The sequence below is a fragment of the Macadamia integrifolia genome, chromosome 7 (genome assembly GCF_013358625.1).
Source record: "Macadamia integrifolia cultivar HAES 741 chromosome 7, SCU_Mint_v3, whole genome shotgun sequence".
NCBI classification, from domain to species: Eukaryota; Viridiplantae; Streptophyta; class Magnoliopsida; order Proteales; family Proteaceae; genus Macadamia; species Macadamia integrifolia.
Window position 1 is genome coordinate 33609307 of NC_056563.1, and position 13479 is coordinate 33622785.

A 13479-nucleotide genomic window follows, 5' to 3' on the forward strand; every position below is an offset into this window, starting at 1 on the left:
AAACAACTACTTAAAAAAAAACATATAACAATAAATAATTCAATTCAATGTTATAATTTACGTTAATTGTACTAAAAATTTAAAAGATTAAAAGTTGTTTAAATAAAAAAATTAAAAAATATAAGAAAACCATTTTAAAACAAGACCATTTATAAATGATTTTGATTTTAATGCATGAAATCATTTATTAAATGATTAGGTTTTGATTTTTTTTTTGTTGGTAGACTTTAGGTTTTGATTTCACATTTTGTATTAAATCGAATTCAACCATTTATTTCGGAATCAAACCGATTAGGAAAACACGTGTTACGAGCAGGTAAAGAATTGAATGAGAAATGGTGGATAAATAATTGGAGACAGCGAATATCTTTGAGGTCGACTCGGTGGGAATGTGGGATTGGTGTCAATTTCGTTTGGAGCGGTCGATTCTAGGGTTTTTGAAACTAAAATTTGTGGGTTTCAGGAAACGATTCTAGGGTTTTTTGGGAACCATTCCGAATCGATCCTTACCAGTTCCGGCCATTCCGAGTTTAGAATCCTTGGATGCAAAATAGGGTTTATCTTTTTTCATTTTTACCATGTTCTCTGTAGTCTGAGATTAAATTACTCAAGAAATGAACACAGTAGTTATTTTCCTCTGATACCTGTAGTGGTGAGAAAGGGTAAGCTGAACAAGACGGCTGTCGGAGCTCTAACTTATTGTCTTTTTCCAGGTGAACGGAGCTCCGATCTGCTCTTGCTATTACGTCAGTGCCTGGCGGAGAAACGGTAAATTCCCAGAGATACAAATCTGATCTTAGTTTCTTCTATGCTTGTGCTTTTTACGTTTTCTTTTTTAGCTTATTTGCTTGATTGTTGTATGGATTATTGGATTTATTGGTTCTCAGTGATGGGTTTAGGGTTTTGATTCATGAGTTTTTTCGGTTCATACACTTTAGTTCTACTTCAGATTTTAAGCTTCGAAGTCTCCAGAGATCGTCATATGCTTTTTCCTTTATTTTATTTTTTTCTTGATTTTCCGAATTTAAACTGAAAATTATTGAGTTTCGATTGATAATAAAAGACAGTTTCTGATTTCCGAAGTCCATGTTTGAGAACTCCCAACTAGAAACTAGTTAGTAACCGTGCTAATGTAAGACCATTTCTCAACAAGACAACTAAGAACTATTCTGACAGTTGGATCACTCGATATCGTTATCAGTAGGTTACAGCATGTAAATCAGCAACTGAAAACAACCATGAGTATGTTACAGCATCTAAATCAGCAACTGAAAACAACAGTAACACCTAACAGCATGGTGTTTCAACTCTTGGGATCCTTGACAACTTGCAACAATGCTTTGGAATGAAACCTGACGTCTGGAGACACAAACAGTACCAGTCTGTTGTCTATCTATCGTAGGACAGAAAAAATAGGCAGAATACCAGAAAAAAAAAGTAGCAACAGAAATAACAACTAAGTTGCTCTGATGGCACTGTTACCTCAATCGAAGGTAGGCCTCATAGAGTTGAATAACCCTTCAAAACCTCAGTCCAAAATTAGCTACAAAATTAACAACTCACAAATTACTACCAATCCAGCCATTAGATCGGTTTCAGACTACCATCGAAGGAAGGTTCCACAGAGGATATTGAATAACTAGAATATAGACTGAATCTGATGACTCAGTCTGGAGGATCAAGATCTTGAAAGCTGCTGTAAAAAAATACCAGAACAGAGGAGCCGCAGGGGAGAAAGTTGCACTTACATGATCAGTCTCTGATGGAACTCGATGGCCTGTCTACAGTGGATCAAAGCAACAACCCAACAGTTGAAATAAAGCTTTGATTACCCTTTTGAATGCTTGGTTATCACAGGTTATCAAAATAGAAACAAAAGAAATTGATGTAGAAGAAGAAGATGGAACATGGAAAGGAAAAGATATGATTGAGCCTCCCATCCAAACCTAGGTTAGAATCCCACTAACCGACATAGTCTCCCTCTGGGGTTTCTGCATCCCACAGAGCTGCTTGTCGCAGTTACAACAGCATAGAGCCATTCAAAATAGTTTGTCCAAATCATGGCTGTAGTAGTGGGCCTTCTTTCTTATCTAATACAGCAAATAAAACCTTCCTTGCATGGCCTAACATATTCCATTACAAAAATACAGAATTGGAAATAAATAAAATGGTAACTGAAATCTAAATGGCCTAGATTGCTATTTAATTTCGAGTTACACCAAAATAATAATTGTAAACTAAATAAGATCTACCTAATCTTTCGTTAAACAGAAATAGAAACTAAGATAAAGCAAAATTTTCATTTAAAGAGTCCTTCCCATGCAAGTCAATATCCAGTCCAGAAAAGAATTCCACGCAAGTAACTAATGGGCCCCACAAATCCAAGGTTCAAAATCTCGTTTTATATCAGTGTTTAATACTGAAATTTCGCTGAAATCTCGGCAAGTTGTTTTTTTTTTCGAATGGTTGTGTCAGTGGTCAAACAACCATATTATGATCTGAATCTGGGTGGGAAGCTTGTTTTAAGGTAAATAAGCATATTTAGAAGTAGAATTTGACTTTGCAGAAAAAAAAATGGTGTTTTAGAGTTGCACCTTTGTTTGGCAGCAGCTGTCGAACGGTTTTGTATCTTTTATGTAATTTTTCCTATTCTATACTAATAGTAGACAGAGTATGGTAGTAAAACAAGTAAATCATCTTTCCCTGGTTATATCATGCCTTTGTCATTTTGGGCTTTTAGGATTTGTTTCTCTCCATGAATCTTGAGTTTAGGAGTGAATATGTTGTTTGTCTCACAGGTCTGTCAAGACTCAAGAATGAAGTTTGTTTTTTACAGTATTCATGGTCCTTCATCCAGTTTACGAGCATGTCGTGACTGCTGCTCTTCATTATATATCTTACTGGGTGGTTCCAGAGATGATGTTGTTCTCGAGTAGAATCAGGTTGGTTCCTTGGCCTCCTCAAGACAAGGTGGTACATATGTCATAAGCAGTCTCTAATTTTGTCCGGAAATATTTCTTTCGACTTTTATTGTTCCTTTCAGGTTTCTGCACTGTAGTGTATCCTCTTATGATTTGAAAATCTTGTTGCCTTGTATCTTCATTTTATCTTGAGAAAGCCTTCCTTATTTTTGGATTAAAGGTGATACTTGACTATCATCTGATGTAGGGTTTGCAACTGGCGACCTTGCTGGTCTCAAACAGAGCTTTACTTGGTGCTAGAAGCTTGACAGGCCAGGTTGGTTTTGAGATCAAGAGCTTTACCTTCTTGTGCTGGCACTTCTTAGCATAAAGCCAGGCTGAGCAAGGATTCGGCTGGCATAGCATATGTCGTTTAGTGGTATCTCCACTATGCTTCAATTTTCTGCTCCGTAAGGATTCACCATCTGTTGGACATAATTATAATGTTGTCTTACTTCCTGAAATAGGTAAGTTGAGGTCTGAAAAAGAAGCTGAACAGGAGGGATGGATACACAAGAAAATAACAACCCTCCTAGACAGTTGGTTGAAGCATCCTTGAATGACCAGCGATTCTTGATCAACTTCATCATGGGAACTTTCTTGGGCCCTGATGTCAAAACTGATATCCCTAGGCGGTCGGCTGCCCAAAGAATTGCCGAAGGTCTGCCCCCATACAGTTTGAATGACTTGGGCTCTTCGTTTGTTAGTCTTCCTCAAGTAGAAAATTTATACTACTACATTTCGCAGCATGCACACCCAAGTGCAGTATTAAAACTTCACTCATTATACTTATATTTCAAGGGTCAATTATCTTCTCCGACGTCTGAATTGCTTGAAGATGCCCGGCAATTTACAAGTTTCTTCCCTCTGAATCTTCATAAGCAGACAAGGCACAAGGGTAGCCATAAGGTCAATGGAACCGTTCTGATTGATAACCCTGATACTTCATACATTAGATTAGAGGATCTGGAAAGGTTCAGGCATTTAACTGGCATGTATGATATTAAGATCAATATGGGAGAATTCCAATTACACCCCCAGGGGTATTGGACAGACAAAGAAGAAAGTGACCAGGACAAGATGACTAAGGAAACAGCAATAAAGAAGGTTCTCAGTGGAAGTGCTAGTGCCACTGCAAAACATCAAGTTGGAATGAAGAAAAGGATCCATACTGATCCCTTCCAAATGGAAGCACTGCCCCAACTTTTTCCTACACCCATACAAGCTCATCCAATGGAAGGAACTTTTTCTACAAGGACCTGTGAGTTGGGTGGGCCTTCCATGGTGTCACTTTTCTCCAGTCCTAAGTTGGAACAATGGAACTCAAATTCCTCTATCATTTTAACAGGAACTGCGAAAGAAGGGAGAGCTGGACCACCTGTTGGTCTTGTTGACATAGGAATGAGTAGGGATGCATATCTTTTTAGAGTCGCTCTGCCTGGTGTCAAGAAAGATCAAGGTAAGTTTGTTTACTCTGATCTCTGCCATGGTTTAAAGTATCACTTCACATCTTATTCTTTCATAGATATGCATTGTTATATGTGAAGATGTAATTATAGAAGTTCAAGTGGCCTGACCAGTGGAGCTGGTAAATTGTTGAACCAGGCCCCTCGGAGGACTTGGCAGCATAGGGCAAAACATCTCAAGTAACAGGATTAGCGCAGTTGTTTGGTCGACCCACTTTTTTTTTTCCTAGTGACTTCATATATCATGTGGCTAATATTTTCTAGTTTTTTGGAAACTTTGAAACTCAGAATTTACCTGTTTAACCTTGTGTCTTTTTTCTTTGTTGCACACTTATTGAAATTGTATCTTGATGTTTTTGAGAGTTGACCAACCTCCCTCCCCACCCAAAAGAAGGTGTTGTTTCAAAGTTGTCACATGTAACTATAGAGTAATGTACCCTAATAACCAGTAAAGCAAGTGCATTAAAGAGTAGTCAAGTGTTCTTGTTTTGTATTTAGCGAAGAGAAGAGAAGAAGAAATTTAGGCCTGAGTCCAGACATTGGATTGGGCAATTCCTTCTTTTATTTTTGTTCTTTTTCTGGGTTCGGTTATTCCCTTCATTATGCTGGGGATCAGACTATGGACTGACAATTTCCTTGGTAAATCAAAGCAAATATCCTATTGGAGTTTCTTTGGTGTCCATCATTTGCCTCAGAAGGCGTGGTCATTGATCATTGATCATTCAAGTATCCTCACCCTACCATTAGAGTAGATACAGTGCCACTTGGCATACCAAAGCAAAATGCACTTCTCATTAGAACTTGACAATTAAGTGTTCTTCAAAAAGACTGCGAGTAGGATGGGTGTGCTAGATGCTTTTTTTTTCTTTCTTTCAAAGTGTACTGATAAGTTACAAGTGTTATTTTCAGGTTTCAAATGTTGCTCTTTGATGTCCCGTATAGTCCTTTAGCTTTGTATTCATTATGAATTTACTTATTTGCATAACTAAAAGGAAGATCCTCTGTTTTGCACCCCCAGAAAAGAAGAAAAAGGTCATCTTTGGTCCACAAAGGAACACATATAGCCTTTCTAATCTGATCCTTCTTAGATCAAAGTCACAGCGGTTGCTGCTATTCAATGTGATTTTATATAGGAAATCTGTGGCAAACCGGATCCCTATATTGTTTTGTTGATTCAAGCAAAGGAAGAGAGGTCAATGGCAATCTTATGTACAACAAAATTCAACATGGTCATGGAGATCTATGGGTCTGATTTATAGGGGGAAAGCAGCAAAAGATTCCCATGACATTGATGGAAGATTTAACACCCCAAAAAAAAGGGGTGGGGGGTTGGTGGCAAAGAATAGAAGTTTGAAGTAGAAGCAGGAGACCTTCGTGTTCTTTAGGGTTTGTATTGAGTGGTCAAAACTTGTCCATTGCATGGTTGTGGTGTCGTTTGAAAGGTTATTAATCTCATGCACAGAATCCAACATGATTGGATTAGTGGATCGCCCATTTTATAGCTTTATTGTGGACTGTCAGAGGAAGATAAAGGGAATCTTTTTTTTTTTTCTATAGTTTCTTTGTCGAGGAAAAATTGCTGAAGAAGTTTCTGGCAAAGATGTGTAGAGAGAGGGATGATTAAAATGGGGTTTGGAGGATGAGTGGAGGGATAGGAGATTTTAGGTAGGTTTATTCTCTTGTGAAGCTTCTCTCTCTCTCTCTTTGGGGTGGGGGTGTGGGTGGGGGTGGGGGTGGGGATGGGGGTACCTTAAGCTGTGAGCTTTTATATTTTTGAATGACCACTCTATGTTTGATGAATCTCTTTTTAGTTCGCACATACAAAATTTTCCAATCTGAGAAGCAAAAATTATTTTTTTATGCCATAGCAAAGAAGTTTGGTATGTGTTGGAAAAAAATGATGATATAAATCCCAAGCTAGGTTGGTATCTAATCAACGTGTCAGTTATCCAACTATCAAGAAAATATCCAAAATTTTATTAGATACAATAAAATCAGAAAGAGTTCAAATAAATTAGCTATCGATTTATGTGGAAGGCAATGTGATTCTCTGGACTTGGATGCATAGTGGTATATTGAGGGAAAATCCAAACCTTATGTTACGGTGAATAAGCTGTAAAGTAAACTTAGGAATTTTCTCTTTCTAAAATTACTTGAAAAATTCCCACCAAAAATCAGAAAAAAAAATATTTATATTGGAGACACCAGTGTACTGCAATCAAGAATATGGCAGAAAATTGATGTTGATAAATATCCTTGGTAATACTTACTGCCACTATTATTACATAATTTACATTTCAAACAGTAGAATAATATGGATGGAAAGAAGGTGATCGTTCAAACATTCTCAACTTGTGACCAATTCAAGTTACAAATCTAAATGTGGCTCTTCTCCTGTTGTTCTTTTTGAATGTCTGATTAGAAAACAATCAAAACTTCTTTAGAAGTGATTTAGTTTTTTGTAAGGTGCTGAAAGTGATTTCCATCGATCTTTTACTTCTAAATTCTTGAAGTTGACAGGCCATCTGTTTAAAGATACTGGGGGATGCTAGTCTGAGTCACTGGCATCAGATTCACAGTGCCCTTTGTCACTTTCTTCACATTGGTCTTGTAAGAGGTAGTTTTGAATCCATCAGACCATTGTTATCCAGTTGCTAATTGGATGTTATGTATTTTTTTTTTTCTTGAAAGAATAATTGGATGGTATATTGGGAGTATCAAGTTGTGATCTTCTGCAACTTTTTAGTAGACCACACCATTACACGGGCAGGGAAAAACATTAAAAGGGTAAGTATTGTATGTACATGGTGGTTCATATGTACTTGGTAGCCTAATTTTTATATGAAAACAATCAATGAGATGATTTCTTCATGCCTTTTATTGGCTTCAACGAGTGTCCGCTTCTGTGACTATCACCTTTATTTATTTATTTATTTTTTTCTGAGGAAGATTATGTTTAGGGTGCTTGGAAATCTATTACATTTTATTTTGGGATCTCATTCGCACCATGATGTTTCTGAGCAGGTCAGTTTAGTTGTGAGATTGAACATGATGGGAAGGTCCATATCCGAGGGGTAATAGTGACAGGTGAAAGATCTATCCTTAGACATTCTCGTTTATTTCAGATGAAGACCGAGCACCTTTGCCCACCTGGACCATTCTCAGTCTCATTCAGTCTGCCAGGACCTGTGGACCCAAGATTGTTTAAACCTGACTTCAGATCAGATGGAATCCTTGAAGCTGTAGTGATGAAATACAGAACCTGATGCTAAAGATGTAACTGACTCTTCCCTCAACATTACATATAAATTGTTTGAATAATATTCTATGCAATGGGGCAGACTCTTTTGCTCTTGTAGTACTTGTTTCACCTTTTTAGTAGTTTGCATTTTGTTAGCACTAGATGTATGGTTATATGAGGTTGTAATACTTTTAATTTTAGGATAATGAAGAAAACTTTGAAATTTGAGATAATGAAGATCTAAGGAAGAAAAGTTTGATTCACATATTTTTGTATTTATTTTAGCATGATTGACTCTAGTAGAAATGTCACTAAACAAGGCATTTTAATCTATTTTAATTTTTTGGGATACATAATACGAATTCAAAGGATTCAACTTTGGGTTTTGCATATCACTAGTGGAGCCAAGCAAGTTTTGGGCTGATAGGTTAGTCCAGACTCTGATTTGATATGGAATTGGTTTGGAAAGCCCTGGAATCAGCCAATGAGGAATTGATTTGATATCGTAAAAACAGTCAACTTTTTTTTTACCATATCGGCATGGACTCTTGTGATACTGGACTTTCGTGATACCAATACCAACCGATATGAATTTTTGTAAGACTATTTACTCATTGATACCTAGGTTTGCAATTTTTATCTTTTGAATTTGTGGAACCAATTATATATTTTAACCAATTTTAAACTCGAAGGAAATATCGATTAGAACCATTTAACTAAAATTGGCTAAAGAACTATGACCAACCTATTGATTATTTAATGGTCATGGTCCTAAGGCTTGGGGTAATGGTAAATCTCTTTGATAGGTCATGTTTTAAATTTAATTGTCAATCTCAATTGATGATGCACTATGTATATGAATCTTCACTTAACTTTTCAATGCCATTATTCTTTATATTAAGGTTGATTGTTTCAAACAACTTTCTTGTTGGAACATTTTCGTTGGATAGAAATTATTTCAAACAATCTGTAAGAATCATTATCAAATATAACAATATTGGATTAGAGTAAATATCTTATTATAATTAAATGATAATAATGATATGGGCAACATATCCAAAAAACTTATGAATCAATAAGTATTATCAAATTATATTTTAAAAATATTATAGATGTTTTCAATTCTGTCCTACACTCTTACCTATGTCACCATGCACTTTCTATTTGTTTGGTTGATTTTTAGGTGCAAGGCCCACATTGAGACTAAATAAAAGACCTTGAACCAACGACCTTCCCTGAACTTACATTGGAGTCCAACTGTCTTACTCTTATATATGTTTAATTATTTGCATAAGAGTAAATATTTGATTACTTATATGCTTAAATACTATAATAGTGCCTGAAACCAATTAAGACGAAAATCATTCCATCAATTTATAAAACATTTCTAGATATTAGGCTTGGAATCGAAATAGATAGACACATCAAAACTTGGGAGTAAAGTTCAAAGAAAAACGACACCGTCCATTGACAATGAAAGGATCTTGGTTCGCAATCTTCATAGATGCAAATACTTAAGGCTGTGTTTGGTTGTCAAGAGATGAATAAAAAAAATTCAAAAATATTTAAATTTGACAAGAGTGATCAGACACATGATGCAATGTCTATCTCTCATCAAATTCAAATATTTTTAATTAATTAGTTAATTATTTATTTTTTTTCGTGACAATCAAATAGAGCCTAAGAGTTCTAAACTAACCGAAAAGGATTAAAAAAATAAAAGAAATTTACATCCACCACCCCTCGCCTTTGCCCATTTACATCACCTCCCCTGTAGTTTCGTCTTTTACATTTAAACTAAACAAACTAACACCGTTTCACTTGTTTGAGGTATTTTCTGTTAACTTGAACCCAAATTTTCTAAATCCTCACAATACCCTTCTTTCTTTCTTCAACCTACCAATGAAGAAACACTTGGGGCAAATTTCTTCAAATAACGAAGAATCCCGAAACCCATCTTCCTCCTTACCGTGGAACCCTAGCCCATTTGCCCCTTCTTCTCCGCCTCCATCCGTGCAGGCGGCGACCAAGGGTGATAGCTAGGGTTTGCGTTTTGTATAATTAGAAGATTTGAAAAAGTAAAGAACTGGAGAGCGACATCTTCGTTCTAAGTTTTCAACCCAAACGAACCCTAAATTTGATATCAGATGAGAATAATCATCCAAAAACCCAAAAATTTTCTGTTGGTTCTTGGTGTTTGGGTGTAACTTCCATTTGTGGGTGCTTGAATACTTAGCTCTGTGTCCATAAGAAGGCGTACATGTCTAAGACTAAATATCAAATTTTTTTTCTTCTTCTGATTTTCCCCCTTTTTTTCCTATCATTTTTGGGGGGGTACACTAACCCTAACAATCGACGAGAACAATATTTGAAAATTTTGAATCAAATGCCCTAACAATCCAATATATTTTCAGAGGAGCAAAATGGGGGAAAAAAAAATTAGAATATAAGATCGGAGGGTATCGACTTTGCCGGAAGCAAGATCACCTCTCCTTCAATGGAGAAGGTATTGGTTCAGTTGGGATGGGATTTGGGGATTTTGTTTAGGTTCAAAGTTGTTAAAAGAGTATAATAGGTAGAAAAGGTAGTTAGGTCTTTTTCATTTCAAAACTAACACCGTTTCTTAGATTTAAATGTAAAAAACCAAACTACATGGGGTGATGTAACTGGGCAAAAACGAGGGATGGTAGATATAAATTTCTCAAAAAATAAAATCCTTATAAGTCAACCTTTGATTCCATTACATCAACCTGAACAACTACCACCGCCTTTTTTATTCCCAGCACAAACATATTTATTTGGGAAGCCAATCTAATGAGCCTGCGGATATGTTCTCTCTAAGGATTATATGATCATTATGCCAATTGAAAGTATGGGGAATTTTCTTCATTAATAATTTACTCACATATCAATCTCAACCGTGTTTTCAAGCATCAATATTGAGAACTATTCTCGTATGATCTGATCCACACAGATGAAATCTATTATAAGGTTTTTAACGATTCCTTTTTCCCTACAACTGCAAAACCCCGAAGTTGGACTGACAAAGTTACGATGAAGTAAAAGTTATCGTAACTACCAAGACGAAGAAGTAAAGGGTAAAATAGTCTTTTAACTTATCCTCTATACAATTCTCTTCGTTTTTTATGCAGATCCAAAGCTCCAACTTCCTCCCAAGGAAACTAATTGAACAGGGAGGATGAGACTAAAGATGCTGTGGGCGCTGGAGACGGCGAAAACACAATACTACCATTTAAGGCAATCATCATGCAGAAAAAGTCGTAAGCATGGGTCTCTTCACCGACGCTTACGACTTTTTCTGCATTCCTCCTGTCCTGAAACTCATCGGACGCATCTACTATTCTGGCGACACTCCCGAGTCCCGCCTCCGTCGAATCCATCATACTGTCCATCGCTTTCCTAGGTGCCGTCATCGGAAACCTCATTTTCGGCAGACTTGGTGACCGGGAGGGACGAAAGAGGGTCTACGGCCTGGCTCTCTTACTCATGGTGTCCAGCTCCTTGGGTTGCGGCTTCTCCATCTGCCGCACCAGGAAGTGTGTCCTTACCAGTGTTTGCTTATTCCGCTTTTGGATCGGTGTGGGTATAGGTGGCGATTATCCTCTCTCCTCCACCATAATGTCCGAATTTGCCAACACACGCACACGTGGCTCTTTCATCGCTGCTATCTTATCCATGCAAGGGTTTGGGATCCTCACCAGCTCCGCCGTTACCATGGCCGTATGTGCCATCTTCAATCGTGCCTCCGGGTTCCCCGACCCTTCCAGACTGACTCCCACTGAGGCGGATCTTGCGTGGCCCCTGATTCTCATGATTGGAGCCATCCCCGCCGCGATGATTTACTATTCCCGGATGATGATGCCCGAAACTGCAAGGTATGTAATGCTTCCATTAAAGCTAGCCATTAAGGGGAAAGATATAATCGAAATTTAGTTGTTGTCCGGATTGCATCCAAATGACAGTCAAAGAAGAAATAGAATCTATAAGAGGAAGTGAATTATTGAATAGGATTGCAACCCTGAGTGGCAGTCAGACCCAACAGTCTCTTTAGCTTGGGCTTGCCTGTGGATCAGGTTCTTGTACGAGAATCATTCTTATATGGCCTAATCCACACAGATGGAATTCTGTGGTTCAGCCATATGAGGACTTGATCCACTCTCAGCTCGCATGTGGGAATGCTTCTCTTATCTTCTCTTATTTTGATGATTGTTCCTTGTTTTACAGATATACAGCTTTGGTGGAGCAAAATATAGCTCAGGCTTTGAAAGATATGGAGAAGGTTTTGGACGTACATGTGAATGAGATCAGTGAAGATACAGAGACAGATACAGATCAGTTCCAACCAGATCCACCATCCTATGGCCTTTTCTCCAAGATTTTCTTTCAACGCCATGGTCGGGATCTTTTTGCCTGTGCCATCACATGGTTCCGCATAGATATTGTTTTCTACAGTTCCAACCTTTTCCAGCCTGAGATTTCCAATTCTTATCTCCCCCAAGAAACCTCTGTCAATCCCTACCAAGAAGCATTTAATATTGCGAGGCTATATGCGCTTATCGCAATTTCCTCTATAGTTCCCGGATATTGGGTCACAGTCGCTTTGATTGATCACGTCGGTAGAGTCAAAATACAAATGATGGGTTTCGTCTGCGTCGCTCTCTGCTTATTCGCTCTTGGGATTCCTTACTACAAGCACTGGAGCGATCATCATAATGCAGGCTTCTTGATCCTCTATCGCCTCATTTTCTTCTTCTCTAACTTTGGGCCTAATACGACCACCTTCATAGTCCCTGCAGAACTCTTTCCGGCGAGATTCAGGTCGACATGTCACGGCATATCAGGTGCCGCCGGCAAGGTCGGAGCAATTATAGGGTCGGTGGGTTTTCTATGGGCTTCACAGAGTACGCATAAGAGTGAAGTGGAGAATGGGTATCACGCAGGGATTGGGATGAGGATAACGTTGGTGCTTCTTGGTGTAATATGCTTGGTTGGGATGATGTTGACCTTATTCTTCACTAGTGAAACTATGGGAAGATCATTAGAGGAGAATGAGAGGGAAGATGGAACAGATCAGGATGGGGCTTTGTGGAGATCTTTATTCAAGTCCACCCGGCAGTCTCATCCACCTCTCAGTGCAATTGGTGCTTTTGTAGGAAAGGGCGCCAGATTAAGGTTCAGATCGAAGTTTGAATTTAGGTGGAAAAGATGCATCTCTCCAATCAGATTATTCAAATATTAGTTGGTGTCATTCGCACAACAAAGGAATCCCTTATGTTCTGTTCTTCTAGCCATTGCTAAGGGTGATGCTGATCGGGTTGTATGTGGCTGTTAGTGTTTGTTTGCGAGGGTTTGTTTCACTTGGCTTTAGGGGCTTCTTCCTTCCTTTAGACCAGTCTACAAGAAGTTCTTAGATTCTACCTTTTCATGTATTTTATTTCATTTTCTTTTATATATATATATATATATATATATATAACCTTTACTAGGAAAAAAAAAAAAAAAAGAGCTTGAAAAATCGATCACCTTTCATGTGTTTTGTTGAGTCTTGAAGATTGAAAACTGAATCTAGACTTCTCCTTGAGCAATGAACTGTGAACAAACAATCCTAATACATGACACATGACACAATTGCAGTTTTGAACCCCCCATTTTTTTTTTTAATGAACATTTTTAACCCTTTCCTGGTTTTCCTTCCTTAATTTTACCCTTTTGAGGGCATCCAGTAGGGATCCGGATCGTCTGTAGCGCGGGGTGCACTACATCTTGTGTAGCACGGCACTATGAGGCGACA

General features: G+C 37.8%; 1 protein-coding gene and 1 pseudogene across 7 annotated transcripts; both read left to right on the forward strand.

Moving 5' to 3' along the window:
* The first annotated feature begins 336 nt into the window (after nt 1–336).
* On the forward strand, nt 337–7930 carry LOC122084282 (increased DNA methylation 3-like). 7 transcript variants are annotated; one of them, XM_042652393.1, is made up of 5 exons: nt 337–768; nt 2799–2942; nt 3169–3339; nt 3428–4419; nt 5445–6108. In XM_042652393.1, exons 4-5 carry the CDS (start codon nt 3465–3467, stop codon nt 5597–5599), a joined length of 1110 nt encoding a protein of 369 aa, XP_042508327.1. In that variant the 5' UTR covers nt 337–768; nt 2799–2942; nt 3169–3339; nt 3428–3464; the 3' UTR covers nt 5600–6108. The 7 variants fall into 7 exon arrangements, with proteins under 7 accessions (XP_042508327.1, XP_042508328.1, XP_042508326.1 ...); XM_042652394.1 differs by lacking the exon at nt 5445–6108 and adding an exon at nt 4566–4898 and having other exon boundaries at nt 341–768; XM_042652388.1 differs by lacking the exon at nt 5445–6108 and adding an exon at nt 7451–7930 and having other exon boundaries at nt 351–768.
* Nucleotides 7931–10866: 2936 nt separating this feature from the next.
* Nucleotides 10867–13107, forward strand: LOC122085153 (annotated as a pseudogene).
* The last annotated feature ends 372 nt before the right edge of the window (nt 13108–13479 follow it).

What these genes read in the sequence shown, in the direction of transcription:
- LOC122084282 (XM_042652392.1), top strand. Translation starts at nt 3,465, where the DNA reads ATGGATACACAAGAAAATAACAACCCTCCTAGACAGTTGGTTGAAGCA. An exon ending in TGGTGTCAAGAAAGATCAAG is followed by an intron (nt 4,420 to 7,450) that starts GTAAGTTTGTTT and finishes GTTTCTGAGCAG; the next exon opens with GTCAGTTTAGTTGTGAGATT.